Source organism: Botryllus schlosseri, chromosome 16 (genome assembly GCF_051294905.1).
Source record: "Botryllus schlosseri isolate E-star chromosome 16, Bs_hap1, whole genome shotgun sequence".
NCBI lineage: Eukaryota > Metazoa > Chordata > Ascidiacea > Stolidobranchia > Styelidae > Botryllus > Botryllus schlosseri.
The window spans coordinates 11962234-11979006 of NC_137251.1; the positions used below are offsets into that span (position 1 = coordinate 11962234).

Genomic DNA, 16773 nt, shown 5'->3' on the forward strand with positions numbered 1-16773 from the left:
AACGAAACTGTGCCACATAAATCTATTCTCTTCCACATATCGAACACAAAAATACCCCATTTATTCGTATTTTCATAGAAATCTCCCACTATATTGTAATTTGTGGCAATAAGCTTCCCATACCGATCAATGTGCTTGAAGTGAACAACAAATAGCAGTAATTCGGAAAAAACAAACCAACTATGCCTGAACCTACAAAAAGACGACAATTTGTAAACAAAGACGAAATAAACAACCAAGCAATATTTTTGTTTATCAATGAGTATTCAAATCTTCTCGTATAAATAAATCAATATCAGGATGTGATTTAGTGACGTTCTTAGATGCAACTCCTGTTATTACCTCTAAGTACCTTGAAGTCATCTGCAGGAAAGTCCTCTTGTACGATTTTGATGGGGACAGATTCGCAATGTGAGCATCCCAACTATCTTGAAATTTCTCTTCTATTTATATGACATATAGGAGAAACCTTCCACCTCGTTCCTCACTCATATATTCCGGGTTTTTTGGGAAGCGATGATACTGAACTTTTATGCTCGTGCTTATGCTTGATCCAAGAACGTTCGTGAACATCACCTTCACCGAGTCAACAAAATGGGCGTATTTTGCGCATTTGATGTCAAAATGATGCTTCAAAAGATACACTTTTCGCACTTCAGCTGCAGACTCATTAACCCTTTAGTTGCCGTTCATTAACCCTCTCGCTGCTGCAGCTTACAACCGCCAGTAATCCTATCGCTACCTGAATCATTGATGCTTTCTGGCAGATATAGTAACCTTATGTTGCAAGACATCACAATTTGACAATATATTTTCATTATCGTGTTAGTTATAATAAAATCCACCACCAGCATACATTCAAATTACTGGTCAAATACAGACAGACAGTCATATAAAATGCATAAAACGACACATTGATTTCAGTCGAGATACAGAGAGATGTTCTTCCGGGACAAGTTTGATACAACTATTCCTGTTTTTTAATTGAAATGCAGACAAAATCTGGTTTATCAAAGAAGTATATGCCTTGGCGGGAAGAATAGGATCAAGGCAACGCGAAGCTACCATCAGCAGCCAGCTCACTGTGTGGGACGCTAACTTCATCCAGAGCCCAATTGTGAATGATAAAACCCACGTTTAGGCAGGCGTGGTCTCTGATATCTGGGTAATTCCACTGGCCTCATATTCATCGATGTACAGAAAGCGAGATATCATTAGTAGTGATAATCGGCTGATCAAGGACATTGTCGCTGCAGGTTGAACCAATAACGATATGTTATGAACTGTTGCCTTCGCCAACGCTGCATTCCTTTCAATTCACCATCAGACGTATACGGATGATTGGGCATATCGCAGTCACTTCATGGCTTCAGTCTCAATCGTAAAATAAAGGTTAAATATAGCAATAAAATAACTCGTAAATTAACTGAAACGAGTATCACAAATTTTAATCAGAAATTATTACAAGATATAGTATTTGGCTGAACAGTTGAAATGGCAACCATTGTAACGATTGTAAATTCAGTCACAGATAATGCAGACAGAGAAAATAGATGGTTGAGCATATCCCATGTTTCGTTAATATACCTAGCCTACATTAATGAATGAACTAACAAATGATGTCAAAGCCATAACCACAACACGTAAAGATTCGGCGCGCGGTAACGACACTCTTCAGCGGTTTAGCATTAAAATATGTATCAACAAGCCGGTAGTACACATAACGGTTAGAGCACTTGACAAGTCTCACGCTGTTCACTGCCGCCAACCCGACACTTCAGGCCACGGAAAAGTCAAAGTCAACATTTTTATCAAGTCCTATTTTACAAGTCTAACGCATACAAGCAATTAATATGACTGATCTGCTATTCGAAATACCATTTGACTATTAATACACACAAGCATGTAGAAAATCTCAAAAATAACCCGAACTATCTCTTGCTGCACTTATCTCAACGAAGAACTTCATTCATATTCCCTTCCATCGCTACAGTCTCGGAAATACAATTCGCCGATACGGACGATAATTCAAACTTCAAGTGTGCAGCGGTAAACAACATCCCATGACTTATGACATCACAATCACTCCACGCTCAAGTGCTCACGAACCTGGCAAAGCCAGGCAGAAGACACGTCACGGTGAAGCCGCGAGATAATCAAGCGCAATTTGATTGGTTAATTACGCTGACACCAATCTCGCTGGTCGACCGATGGAAAGGAGAACAATCGATCTTCTGAATACGAGAGCGATCAGTTTTTGTCAGGGTTGTAACCAAGTCACAAGGCTCCGAGTCACAAGTCAATCTCACTTTTATAGTTTTGACTCGAGTCAAGTCGAGTCATTTCAATTCACGACCGAGTCAAGTCCGAGTCCAAGTCAGCGAGCAAAGGGTCGAGTCCGAGTCATGGAATTATGACTCGAGTCCGAGTCCAAGTCATTGTGTAGACTGCTCAGTTTCCAGTTAAAGTCTTGGTAAACCCACTTTTTATAACTCTGTTTGATGATATCGAATGTTTCGCATTTATAATATACCAATTTTCCTCACTTTTAGCAGTTTCTGGTCGCATATTCAAGTACCAGTACCAACAGACGAGATCCCAATAGTGTGTTGGCTTCGGAATTACAATGAAATGTCGGTCTTGGCAGTCTGAGTCTCGAGTCAATGACTTGGTTCGAGTCATGCGCAATGACTCGAGTCCAAGTCGAGTCAATACACAGACTGACTCGAGTCGAGTCGAGTCATTTCCGTATTTTGAAAAAGTGACTCGAGTCAAGTCGAGTCATCAGAAAATCGTGACTCGAGTCGGACTCGAGTCGAGTCATGACTCGAGTCATTACAACCCTGGGTTTTGTACATCAAAGGCGCCGCCTCAAGTGTAAAAACGGTTGCGTTCACTTCTCTCCTGCACTATCTTCGCCTGGTTCAGCATGGAATATATACACTTTTGTTGACTGGGCACGTTATCCCCATAGTTTTAATTTTGTCGTCTCAACACAAGTCAAGACCTTCATTGTTTAGCTCAGTGGTTCCCAACCTGGGGGGCGTGAAAGCTCTGAAGGGGGCGCGAAGAAGCGGTCAACTGAAAAGAATTTTCGCGCTTTGCGCGATTTACCCCCAATTCACGCGTGTTTCTGTATATATACACCTAATTTAATATTTTTTAATTCTCTCATCAACAGTTATAACTTTCCATGCCATCAAACAATCTGTTGGGGTTGCTGGCATCCCGGTTGGATTTTGAGATATGACAATAAAGGGGGGGGCGCGAAATTTTTCACTATCATAAAGGGGGGCGTGTCTAAGAAAAGGTTGGGAACCACTGGTTTAGCTGATCTCGAGTAAAAGGCGTTGGTTCACTCTGTATACGTAATAATGTTGAGGAGTCGGTGTTAATGAATTTTCTACAGCAGATACTATTGCCATCAACGTCTTCCACTACATCCAATATAGTAGCATTATTCGAAATCAGATCTGGCAGAGACATAATGCTGCAACTGGAATTTCAGGGGAGTGAGTAATTGGCTGTAGAGCAGAGTCAATGTTGAGGAAGTGCCATGACTTCTTGTTTTAGTTCCAACCTTCCATCTCATTCATGTAAAAATTCCAATCATCGTTGTGGCTCTTTGGCTCGCACAAAACTGCGGGGATTACCAATTGAATCATTTGGACTTTACATTGAGTCAATGAGCGCGAAGTTTTAGCCTAATGCTGGAAGACCGGTGGCGGTACCCGGCGTTTATCTTGATTTCACAACGTCATACCAAAGTACTCCTTGTAAGTGCAGTTGGTGATATTTCACATATTGAATCGCTTTATGTTCAACGTGTTGTAACATATGTAGCAAAACAAATCTAGGTCATTAATACATTATCTCTGTCTAGCTACCACTCAATTTTAAACATACTTATCAAAACACCCATGAATTGAAATTTCTTAAAATAACAGCAAGGGACAGTATCTACTATTAGAAAGCGTCGGAAAGCGTCTTAAATTTGATCCCACTAATCATCAGTGATGAGATAAGTGTCATTTGACTCTTTCTGTAGCTTAAATTAGGGGGGTGTTAATTGACGCAATCTGTCGGAAAAAAGTATCCAAATGATTATTTTCGAGATAAAACTAACTATCGCTTTATCAGTGCACTACAACGCACATGTCAGTACTACAAGTGAGATGATAAAAACTAATCTAAGCCCATATTCACATCCTGAAGCGCGAGTTAACCTATATTACCCACAAACACACTACTTTTATGGCATATGTAGGAAGAGGCAATATCTTAAAAAATATAGCCAATTCGGCAAAAGTATTGCAATTTTCGGACTCAGCGCCCCTGATATACCCCTGAATCAATCTCACATATCCTGAGTTTTGAAAAAATTCCTTTTTTGTTGCCCTGTGTTATAATATAATTCTAATCTAATTTGGAAAAAGTTGTGTGGTTCTAATTCTAATTCTAATCTAATTTGAAATAAACTGTGTTGCTCTAATTCTAATTCTAATCTAATTCGGAAAAGCTGAAAATTTTCTAGTAGTCCAAGTCTGCCTGTTCCCGATCACATAAACCATCAGAGTGCCGCACGCTCTGTTTCACTCCTAACTGACGATCACCACACAGCTTCATTTTACTCATACCAAAGTAAATACGAAAACACAGACTATAACAGTGATCCTCAACACGTAGCGACCCGACATCTTCTCTGTGGTTACTGAGGCAACCCAGGTTTAATGACAAAACAACTTTCAACTTTCAAACTACTTCCGCGATCACAGACCACAGCTTACAGTTTGGCCAATGTTGTCTCATCGAAAATCAAAGATATGTAACTCCTAGCAAAAGTGTCGCCTTTGCACTATCAGTATATCAGCATCTTCCAGGGGTGTCTCGAGAGCGCAGAAGATAGTCTGGGGCTGCCTACAATTTCATAGAAATGATGCAATCTCTGCGATTGGTTAACCGTCAACTATGACGGCATCGTGTCTCTCACCCAGTGTGAAAATCATCAGCTGGTCACGGACTGCAAGCAAAGTGGCTCATAATAAAGGATAAGGGGCATCGAGAACCGCATTGGTGTGACCTCCTATATTATTAAACGACGAAATTCGGTGACCCAATCGCTCCCATCTTTTGGGTGCCGTAAGGATTATTAAAGAATTCTGAATATTTAAGACTCCAAGTCCTATTTCTCTTGGTTAAGAACATGGTGCGAACCCATCTTCCAACGCGTCACGATTCACGGGTTAAAACCAGTACCTTCTTCCACTGATGACCACACGGTTGGATGCTGAAAGACGTGTACACGATTAAAGTCAGCGGTTATAAATCTGCATTGCATTTAACTTACTGCCATTTACGTAGCGGTCCCGCTGGTTACCACGTTCCCAGTAATAAAATTAAAGCGATTGCACGGCATTCGAAGCGACAGGGTGAGGCTACATAAAATTCATCAAGAAACCATTTGCCGTTTCGCGGAACACGTTACATCCATCCCACCAACCATTCAACGCATCCATTCCTATTATCACACACCACCCGGTTCACACAGAAGTGCAAGAGATCTTACCCTCGCTGACAGTCGAGTTGAGAAACCGGATTGGGCGTGTTCCATTTTATAAGCGGAGACTCCGTTGTTGGTACGACCTATCGAATGGGAGAGGGTAAGGGCATGTTCCAATTAGGGTTGCATTTAAAACAAACGGTGTTTTAAAAAAATTTTGCAAACATGTTTTAAACAGTGTTTTAAATTAATGCCTTTAAAAAAATTATGTTTTTCAAGTTGTAAAATTATGCCATAATTGTGTAAATACTTTCCAAAAAACAAGCTGTGTGAGCCTACGGAGAATTACCTACCGATATAGCCGACGTATATCAATATGGGATGGTTGGAACCCTCAAAATAGTCGGTTCAACATTAATAGTAGAGATATTTCGTCAAAGAAGCTGTATTTACCCTATATTTTCAATTGTCAATGTCAATCTACTATGACATCACAATTGAATATTCGTGACGTCATGGTTTAAAAAAGAAACAATAAGAAACATGCTTTAAATTAGGGCCTTGTTTTAAACATGTTTGTTTTAAATTGATTTTTGTTTTAAATGCAACCCTAGTTCCAATCATACACGATCTGAGAATAGCAGGCGATTGCCAATTTAAAGATAGGCTAATAACTAGGTCAAATTTTTGCAGCTTCTGCAACTTTTTTTACAGCTTCTGACAGCTTACTAGATACTCATAATCAATGTTCCCTCTAAGCTGCGCACGTGCGCAACTGCGCAGTGCTTTCACGGTGTCTGCGCACAGAAAATCTAAGTTGCGCACAAAAATTCCGAAATGATGACCTTTTTTTTGGTCATTACGCACTGTTTTCCAAAGCTCTGCGCGGTGAGTTGGTGAGCGTGCGCAGACTCGTCAAAAATTAGAGGGAACATTGCTCATAATCTATGTTTTGTGATGTTTTAAGCTGTTTGGAGAGATTTTATAGTGCAACAACATTCTATAAACTATTTCTGGTATGGTTCTATTCTCTTTAATTTGCATGGCAAAGAGCTATATGATGGGTTAGCTCACTTAGCTGCATGACATCCGTTATCTATGACACAATGGCTTGCAAGCAAGAAGTTCAAATACCCCTGCCAAGCACGACCGTGCCCGAACAATAGGTAAATAGATCGCTTCATTAATTCTGTCGTTTAAATTTGAGATAGTTTCCCATTTCATGAACGCCCAGGAGAGACCGCCGAAAGTTCCATTTTCACTGGGCCGCTGTTTTCGGGCGATTGATTAAAGTCGCCGAGAGTGAGCTTTTTTTGTAAAATGCCTTTGTTGAAGTTTGCAGACCTAGGGGGCATGAGATGTGTTATTGGTCTTTTTTAAAGGGGAGGGCGCTATCATTATGCGTTTGACATTTTTGGGGAAAATTATTCCCGCATTGCCTAATTTTCTTTGTGTGCCAGGAAAAATGTCGTTAAATGCCAAAGCAGCAGATTTAACATCTCTGCAGGAACTAGGTCATACAGCGAAACCTTTCGACTATCTCATACCCCAACAATTCAACAAAAATTATGAACGAAAATTTTTACTGCAACTTTTGTTACAATTGAGTGCAATGTTCTCGCGATTTTGGTGCAACAAAAACTTGCCCTACTAATAACCTATTGAGTATACCATGTACGTATGCTCTGCTAAATAAAATCATAAATCGCAGTCCCAATTCCGCCAGGTATAGACCCAAGTCCGCATGTCGGCCTGCGGAAGATTACAACCATCTCTCTTCGAGTTCACGGCCTTTATTTTGTAGGATGTTTAGTGGTCCATATTGTCAGTTACAAATGCCAGCCATATAACATTAAAAAACAATTTAATTAGCGATCAGAATTAAACGTTTACTTCCTATATGTATATATATTATATATATACCATCAACGTGTACCTTCAAGAACAAGGTTCAGAACTTCGGATCGCAAACTATGGATGATCCCGCTCAGTTCTGAAAATTTCGCAACGCTGTAGACTCGGTCGTCAGAGGAGGTATTTCCCGTTGCGATGATCTGGAATTTTTCAAAGTATTTTACATTGATGCAGTGTACTCATGTTTGGAATTCTCCAAATGAAGTGATCTAATGCCTGGTTTAATTGACTGAAACTGCACGTTTCAAATTCTTCATTGGATACTCATGCTCACCCGTAGCTCACTGGGGACGAAGTTTCCGACACCAACAGCGAACGTGACGATGCCCTTTGAGCGGATGTAGTCTGCGGCTGCTTGTAGTTCAATACTGTCTGACGCTCTGGGCGAAGAAACATATCGTTACTATCATTCCCCTATCTTTTTTGTAGCCTTTCGACCGTAGTGCAAAACAACAATAGCTGGCAAGATCCAAAGCTGCTTGTTTTATGAACAAGAACAAAAACTGTTCCATTTAATAACACATTATGTTACATCGCCTGACACCGACAGATTGCGATTACGAACGTTGATCATCCATATCACATCCGATTATCCATGTCAATGTGTATCAAACCAGCTTTGCAACAATTGGAGACTGTGCCTTTACAAGTATACCTTCCATCCGTGAGAAGTATCATAACTCTTTTCGTCTCTCGATCGTTCCATCTCGGTGACGCTTCGAAGTCTAAAATTGTCTTGTTTATAGCATGCGCTGTGTACGTGGTGAATCCTTGATGTGTTATTCTGGAAATCGCATTCTGTACCATATGAGAATCGGTAATTTGGCCAACTAGAACTTTTCATTTCATTGTTATTACCGATAGTGTTTTTTTCGTCTTATACTGTCCGACCTCGATTTCTGTTGTCATGTGCCTTTGTCGAGCGAACCTGTCAAATACATGTCACATAATCATCATAATCAGATGGCTACATATCCGTCAGCACTAGTCGGAACTGTCACATTTCCTTCAATCTGTTCGTATAATTTTGAATGGAAACAAGAATACTGAAATGTACCTACTAAATGGCATGAATAAGTGTAATGACTGAAGAAACTTTGTAACAGAATTCCGTATGCTGAGGACAACACTAATACGTTAAACTCATAGCCAAAGTCCGCACAGGATGAAAGATATAGAGCAGGTGCGATATCTGCAGTTCGGGTGACAATAGGCATAAGGGACACTTTCCAGGTGCATGATGTGATTTTGAAGATTTGCTTGTATGCAACAACGGGTAAGAGTTACAAACAACTAGAATACATCTCATATTCCGATTACAAATTTCCTTACTCCGTTATTCTAGGATCCCAATGTGAGTACTGGATAACTCCAATTTGCGCCGTTCCATTCTCTAAGTCAAATTCATTCGCCATGCTCGAGGTCCAGTTTTTCACGGTATCGAAGTCATTCCTGACCGATCCGGATCCATCCAGTACGAATATAATGTCCATATAGCGGACCGGGCACTCTAGGAAAGAATTTCCGATTTGAAAGCATTTACTCCCCAGGTTCTGGGATTTGAAATATATCGGTGTCGTGCCAATCAGCGGGAAACCCCTGCCGGATTTATACGGAGCCGCAGAACAGGAATAGCAAGATAAAAATCGCCGGCACGTCACCGTCGGCAATAGTATGGAAATCTAATTTTCACTAACGTTCATAATGCATACTGCATATTAGATTTGTACTAAATGCTTTGGATTGTTTCAAGGCTTCCGCGATATGACATAGTAGCGAAACTATAATTCTCGTTGATAGCTCTTAATTTTGCTCAACCCTACTTATATTCCAATCTAGAGTCTGAAAATTTGTAAACAATGTCAACTAGCGAGCGAGATAGTGTAATGGGTATGCGTCCGGGTTCTCGAGCGGTAGGTCGTGGGTTCGATCCCCGGCCGGGTCATACCAAAGACTCGAAAATTGGTATCGGCAGCTATCCTGCTAGGCGCTCAGCAATCACGGATAGCATAGAGGAGAAAAAAAAAACGGGGGCGCAGACTAGATGACCTCATGGGGCCGTATCGCAACTCCGTCGTCAAAGCATCTCGATGGTGCAGGCGAAAAAGAATATCATCTCTCTCTATATATATATATCAATATAGGCAGAGGAATGGTGTGAACCTCTGAAAGGTTCAGGCTCGTGTGAACGCGAACCTTTTTGAAAGGTTCTGTGTGAACGCGAACGTGAACCTCGTGACGTCACATGACGTCATATTGCTAATTCCAACCCTACATTTCAGTGAAGTGAAATATAAATGTACATTGTACAGTTCATGATACCCAGCGACGGCTCAGGCCGCATTATGTCACTATGATGAAGTACATACTGACTTTTTAGACGTCGCCAAATGTATGATAACTGCATGGTGCAATCAAATGATGTAGGAATCCCATAACATCAATGTCTTCCTTCGCTTTGTCAACAATTTCGACGGTCTAGGCCAGACCGGACAATATATTCGGCGTCTGAGTATTGCTACGTTGATATTGAGCAGAGTGTAAAACGGGTTTCTATACTTGCTACCGACATTACCCCATTAACAAGTTATATATATCATTACCCTGCGATATTTTTTTACATTGAACAACGATATCAATTCCATTGATTGATTGAATAAGCATCATTCTCTGACAGCCTATACATCGTATTTCGCTCTTGGTGTTGTGTGACTGCGGGTCAAGCTCACAGCAGATATTCACTAAATATTCACCAACGAAAAGATGGATATTTTAAGACAACTTTGGTACCAAAGCAAGTAAATTTTTGAGATTGTCAATGTGCATGTTCGTTTAGTGTTGATTTTTTTTTAATGCTGTCAGGGTCATGCATAGAGTAGCCCGCAGTAGAAATGCAATAAATTTCAACCATAGATACGGTATTATAATGACGTCAAAAATCGTAATATCTGATAAAGGTTCACAGTGCAGAACCTACCAAGGTTCGTTTGTGAACGTGAACCTCTAAATTTCTGAGGTTCACACACAGAACGTGAACGTGAACCTCACGTTCACGCCATCTCTAATAGACACTAGGGATGGTGTGAACGTGAGGTTCACGTTCGCGTTCTGTGTGTGAACCTCGAAAAATTTGAGGTTCGCGTTCACAACAGAACCTTGGTAGGTTCTGCACTGTGAACCTTTTTCATATATTGCAATTTTCACTTCATTATAACATCTTTGGTTCAAATTTATTGAATTTCAACTGCGAGCCACTCTATGCACGGAGCTGGCAGCATAAACAGTCAACACTAAACGAGCATGCCCTTGACAATCTCAAAAAATTTACTTGTATTGTTACAAAAGTTTGCTCGAAATATCCAGCTTTACGTTTGTGCATATTTAGTGTCTCTGTGCTGTGAACTTGACCCGCAATCACATGACATCAAGAGCGAAATACACTGTATTTTGTCAGCGAATGATCCTTATTCAACCAATCAATGAGATTGATATCGTCTTCTGATGTAAAAATCTAGCAGGCGTACGGGGTCAATCTTGACTACATATGTATACTGTATCATAAACCCATTTTATAATCGGCTCAATATCCATGTGGCAATACTCAGACGCCGAATACATTGTCCGATCAGGTCGAAATTGTTGGCAAAGCGACGCAAGATACTGATTTTATGGGATTATTATATCATTTGATTGCCTCAGTTGATACATTTGGCGACGTTTAAAACGTCAATATTTACTGAAGTACTGAGACATTATGTGGCCCCGAGTCGTCGCTCGGTATCGTGTACAGTAGATTAATATAGGCAATCTCTTGGTTGAAATATGAGGTTGAAATTAGCAATATGACGTCACGTGACGTCACGAGGTCCACGTTCGTGTTCACACAGAACCTTTCAAAAAGGTTCACGTTCACACGAACCTGAACCTTTCAGAGGTTCACACCATCCCTAATAGACACTATAACCTTACAAACATAAAATTCGTATACTTCGAGCAAATACGTGGGCACGGAATACTTTCAAAACGGAACCGCTGCTTAAGGATTATATTTGTTTTGAAGGAAATCTAGTACATGTTCGGTTGTCTGTGCAGAAAATATATATAGTTCCGAAACAGTCACTGGGCCTACTTGCCGGGCAATCTCAACGGGAGATAATGTACCGCGCGTTATTATTTCATATCGAAAGTGCCATATTTATCACCCTACACATTATACATGTATCAAAATGTATCACCAATATTGGCGCTAGAACCGACAATAACAGTCGTACCTGGTTTAGGTTGATCTCGGAATTCCGTCCAAGATTTTCCGCCATCCTTGCTTTCGTAGCAGAAGCCAGGTAGCGTAATCGACTCGGTGCACTTGTCAGCTTTAGCTGGAGAGCACGCCTGAGTATGTTCAGTTCGGTTTATTATTAACAAATTTATCAGATCAATACACCGCAAGATTGTGACACAAGGAAAAGATGGAAGGTGCCGAAACGGCTCGGAGTGGTCTTTGAAATCAGACACCCAACTGTGCCTAAGCGATGTATGGAGGAGGCTTGTACACTGAATGAAAAACAATAGAAGAGAACATAAAAGTACAAGCGACAAAATAAGGTGGCATCTGATGTTTGTATGTCGGTTGGAAAGCATTGATAGTTCTTACTGTTCGTCAAAGCAATCGACTGTGTGGGGCTATACAGAATCTCGCATATCAGTGCTTCTCAACCACCGTTCCGGGGACCGTTGCTGGTCCGCCAGATATAATAATATTTTACTCCTTAATTGCAAAATGCAATACGTTGAAGGCTTGTCCACTACCGTTCATAAAATAAATAAAACATCAAACTGATTTAGAACTTCGAAAGTTCCGTAATTTATAGCACTGTATGGTAACATTAGGCCTGGTAACATGTCCGATTCGACTCCAAGTTCATGCCGTCTCCGGTCACGACAAGCGAGCGAAATCTCCACCTGACTCGTTAAACCATTCAGTTCGCACGATTTCTTTTCAATTTATTCATTTTGTGGATGACCGGGTGTCACTGTTGCCAGGTGTTTTCGTGCGGCGCATCACATGCATTCCTAGTGCGTGTGGCGGTAGTGGAAAATGAGCATTGAGCAAGGTAGCGCGACAACGACAATTTTACCTCGACTCATCAGACACGCTGCCGTAAAATCACATGGATACCATCATTAACATATTTAATTACGAACAAAACCCTCAAGGTGTCACTTTCTAGTCCCATACTTACAAAACAACGGTTGCATACTGTGCATTTTTTGTTTTGTTTTCTTCAATTTTTGAAGATCCAGCGGTCCACCAAATATTTTTTTGAAAATTAACCGGCCCGTGAATGGTTGTCGGATATGCCCTACCTACATTATATCATCTTTAGGTTTATAACAAAACTTAAAACCTGTATGTTAATTTACAATTTCGGCTAAATTTTATTATGAAATAGTGTAAAAATTATGCCCGTATATAACTCAATTATTATCAAAATTGATAGTTGTAACAACTTATGACTGTTATACTAGCTTAGGGTTACCATATTTCAGCAACCCAAATTCCGGACACTCTTTAGCGCCCACTGGTGGATATCAAAATGAGTTATGACGTCACACTAGCAAAGTTTTGCTCATAGACCACAGAGGTGGTCATGATCCGGTTCAGGAGTATGTGGATGTGTGTGTTACCGATAAGCGCCCACGAATCGGGCGACACAGGTTTGATTCCCGTCGGAGGTTCATCTGGGCTCCTCTTTCCCCGCCGTCACCGTCCTTACGGCGATAAAAAAAAGTCCAGAAAAAGATCCGACCAATGAAAGCACTCACAAGGAATGGAAAGAACTAGAAAGGGCAGTGGCTTTAAAAGATCAACATCGAAAATAACTGTTACATCGGGCACTCTAGGTCGAGGTAGATATCAGTCTAAAAAGGATCGCAACTGCGTGTCGTTCGATATCCACCTATCTGTTCATTACATCGCATTGTGTCTTATCGCATTGTACATTGAGTGTGACTTGTTCAGATGAAAATTATAACCCAACGATTAGATACTACTCTCCGCCCACATGATCAGAGTTAGCGGAAGAGTTGGTGGAGTATAATGAGTTCTAAAATACAGGGAGCATAATTGCACATCGTTAAGTCAAGTTCATGTCCTACCGATAAGATTGTTTATCAACCTTATGCCGGCCTTATGCCGTACCACGGAGCTTTATAAAAAAAAAACACATCCAGTGGTTTCCAACCTTTAATGGTCGCGACTCCATCTCCAATTTGAAAATGTTAGTGGCCCAGATCAGAATTTGACGAGCTGATAACTAAAAGAAGTCAGCACCTTTGCTCACACTTACTCAAGGGCTATTTTGGAAGCTAATTACGTTCAACATCTTCGAAAACGTCGAATAAAGGCAAACGACCCCCGTTTGGAACCACTACCTTTGAATAAAGCATTTATACGGCCTTAACGATCTGCAGGAATATACCGTTCTCCTATAATTGCGATTACAAATAGGCTTATTCCAGTGAATGTAGGTTGTTTTTATTATATTTTATTGCAGTTTTTGCGCGGGTGGTAGTCTCCATATTAAAATCAATAAATGTGACAGTAAATCGCGCGCAGCGCGAAGAAAAATACCATGCATCAGCATAAATATTCCCAAACAATATTGTTTTCATGCTGATTTACGAAAAAATTATGAGCCTACGTCAAGTCTTCAAAATTCCGGACATTTGGCATATTTTAGAAATTCCTCCCGGACGCTAGTTTGAACAGTCAAATTCCGGACATGTCCGGGAAATTCCGGACGTATGGCAACCCTAAGCTGGTCTTATCTACGACTACAGTGTGTACGGAAATTTCTTCGATTCACTATAGCCTGGATCGGGACTGTGCAAAGTCGAATACCTGAGTGAATCTATTCTGAATCGAGTTTTAGGATTGGTGTCGAATTCAGTATTCCACTATTGCGTCAGTATTCAGTATTCCACTATTAACGTCATAAGGGTATGGGATTGGGTGGTGATGAATAAAGTTCAATTATGCGATCACAAACAAAATAATGCCAATGCCAGTTCCACTGATGTGCGTATAGCTTTCTGCTACTTTTTTGGATTCTGTGGTGCGACCAGTCGATGTTTCAAGGTCTTTACGACAGGAAAAAGTATCGAAACTATAATTATCGACTATCGTTGATAATATAACACTAAGTAGAAAGAGGTGCATAATTTAAGTACTCGTAAAAAATAGTCTCTCACTATACCCGACTCGAATCATGACAATTTGGATTCAGAGACTTGAATGAACAGGCCTATGCCCATTGCTCAGCCTTTAGTCCTAATATTTTGATTCAAATAGCAGTCATGCACCTCTCGGCAAATGGATTTTCCATCCTATGCCGTGATATCCTGCATTATCAGGTTATAGCCGATACGTTTACTCACCATCATATCATTTGCTCTGATGTCCGCGGATAATCCAAATGAATCGCCAGGTTCTACGCCGGGTACATTCAATATCGTGCATGAGTCTGGCCTGCCGTCAAAGTGAACATGGCAACTCTCGATCCCGCCTTCAGCTGGATTATCAAAATATAATCGGAATATATTTCTCATCACTTTAACGGCAGTGAAGTTAATCGTGTTATGATTGAGATAATACCTTTTGATGATTCGCGACCGTCACCATAATCAGCCTGTTTGCTAGGCTCTGCTGTGTTGGAAATTTTGGGAGCTGACACCAATATCCTGTAAAATGATATAGCTGGTTACTATAGGCGTATAATGTATCGTTATGGTCCATCTATAAAATATGGTAGAATTATGATGGCATATCTAATAATTTGTTTCTCGAAATTCGATCCATATAGCGAATGTTTTTGATCCGTTGCCAAAATTTGGAGATATTTTTTCATTAGATGTGTGATAAATGGCTGCAACTATCGTAACCTTGACCGATTGCAGCCTGAGAGGTGTTAGCAGGGCGGGGCGAAATCGTGTATCTGTATTAGAGGTCGACCGATATTGATTTTTACAGGCCGATACCGATACCGATATTTCGACGCTCACAAGGCCAATAACCGATATCATAGGCCGATATTAATATGGAAGGAGCAGAGAACTATTTCGCCAAAAATATTATATATTAGGCAAGGTGGCACTTGTTCATGCCACAGAAAGGTGAACAACAAACGAGAAAACTGAAATCGAAAATACTTATTGCTTAATTGTGAACATTCGTTGAAATTTGGGATAACCCGAAAATCAAAACATGATACAGAATTGCAGATCAGTTCAGAAAAGGTAGATTGTAGTTAGATATAAAATATCGGTCGCGATATCGGCCTAGATTGGCCGATACCGATATTCGAGAAATTTCCAAATATCGGCGCCGATAATCGGCCAAGCCGATAATCGGTCGACCTCTAATCTGTATACATAACAGGTAAGGTTCGGTTAGTCCACTATAGTATTCCTAAATGATTCGAGTATTCTGGTAACGCTTATTGTCACGTCATAACAGTAAGACTGACTTAAATTGTTCAAGTATGTACCGTGAATGCAACCACAAAGTCAACAGTGCTAGTACCTAGTAGTAGTAGTAGTAGTAGCTAGTGTTAGTACTATTTCCTACTTATTGACACTAACATGTCATTATGCCACTCGAATCACTAGCATAGCCCTGGTTATTGGTAATATCGTTCAGACCGCCGTTACCTCGGAGGCATCTCGTTCGACATTTTCACACTGTAACCGTAGAGAGATGGCGTCGTCGAATTTGGCAGCACGTTCCCGGGGGTAGACTTGATAACAGGAGAAAGTAACGTTTTTGCTGTATTCTGCGTAGTCGCAACATTGAAGCACAGTGACGGGTATCCACAGTGTGAGATGTAAAGGCATAAGAGAAGAATACGATCCCGCGCCATGCGGCTGGTGAGGCTTCGGTTCAACTGCTGCAGAAATCAGCTCCAACTGTCTCACGAATGTGCTGAATATACTCGACGGGTAGAATAATATATTCTGTGAAATACAAGCAGTATAAACAGCTTGGACAACTAGACAATTCTACTTATAATTCTAGTTGTCAAATTAAAATAATTAGAGTGAAATGCCGGTAATCTAATTCTAGTCTAATTAGTAAAATGATTCTTTGCTCTAGTTCTAATCTATTTTTTGATTTTCCGCAAAATACTACAGGGGAACTGCATAGTGCGAAACGAGCCAAGCTTGTGTGCAGACATTAGGCATTCGCTTGCTTTGTGATAATGAACTCTGATTTGATACGAACTAAATTTCTGAAATTCTAATTCTAACCGAACTTGGGAAAAACTCTGGATAAATAATTGTAATTCTAATCTAATTTGAAA

The 16773-nt window shown here is 40.5% G+C and overlaps 1 protein-coding gene across 2 annotated transcripts; it reads right to left on the reverse strand.

Moving 5' to 3' along the window:
* Positions 1 to 5043: 5043 nt before the first annotated feature.
* LOC145459147 (integrin alpha-1-like) lies at positions 5044 to 16773 on the reverse strand. 2 transcript variants are annotated; one of them, XR_013921290.1, is made up of 11 exons: positions 16124 to 16773; positions 15069 to 15154; positions 14852 to 14985; positions 11686 to 11803; positions 8747 to 8924; positions 8273 to 8342; positions 8070 to 8212; positions 7689 to 7794; positions 7437 to 7554; positions 5348 to 5643; positions 5044 to 5287 (listed from the first exon to the last, which is right to left on the reverse strand). XR_013921290.1 is itself a non-coding variant. In XM_080337773.1 (10 exons), exons 1-10 carry the CDS (start codon positions 16330 to 16332, stop codon positions 5525 to 5527), a joined length of 1281 nt encoding a protein of 426 aa, XP_080193899.1. In that variant the 5' UTR covers positions 16333 to 16773; the 3' UTR covers positions 5044 to 5524. The 2 variants fall into 2 exon arrangements, 1 of the variants encoding a protein (XP_080193899.1); XM_080337773.1 differs by having other exon boundaries at positions 5044 to 5643.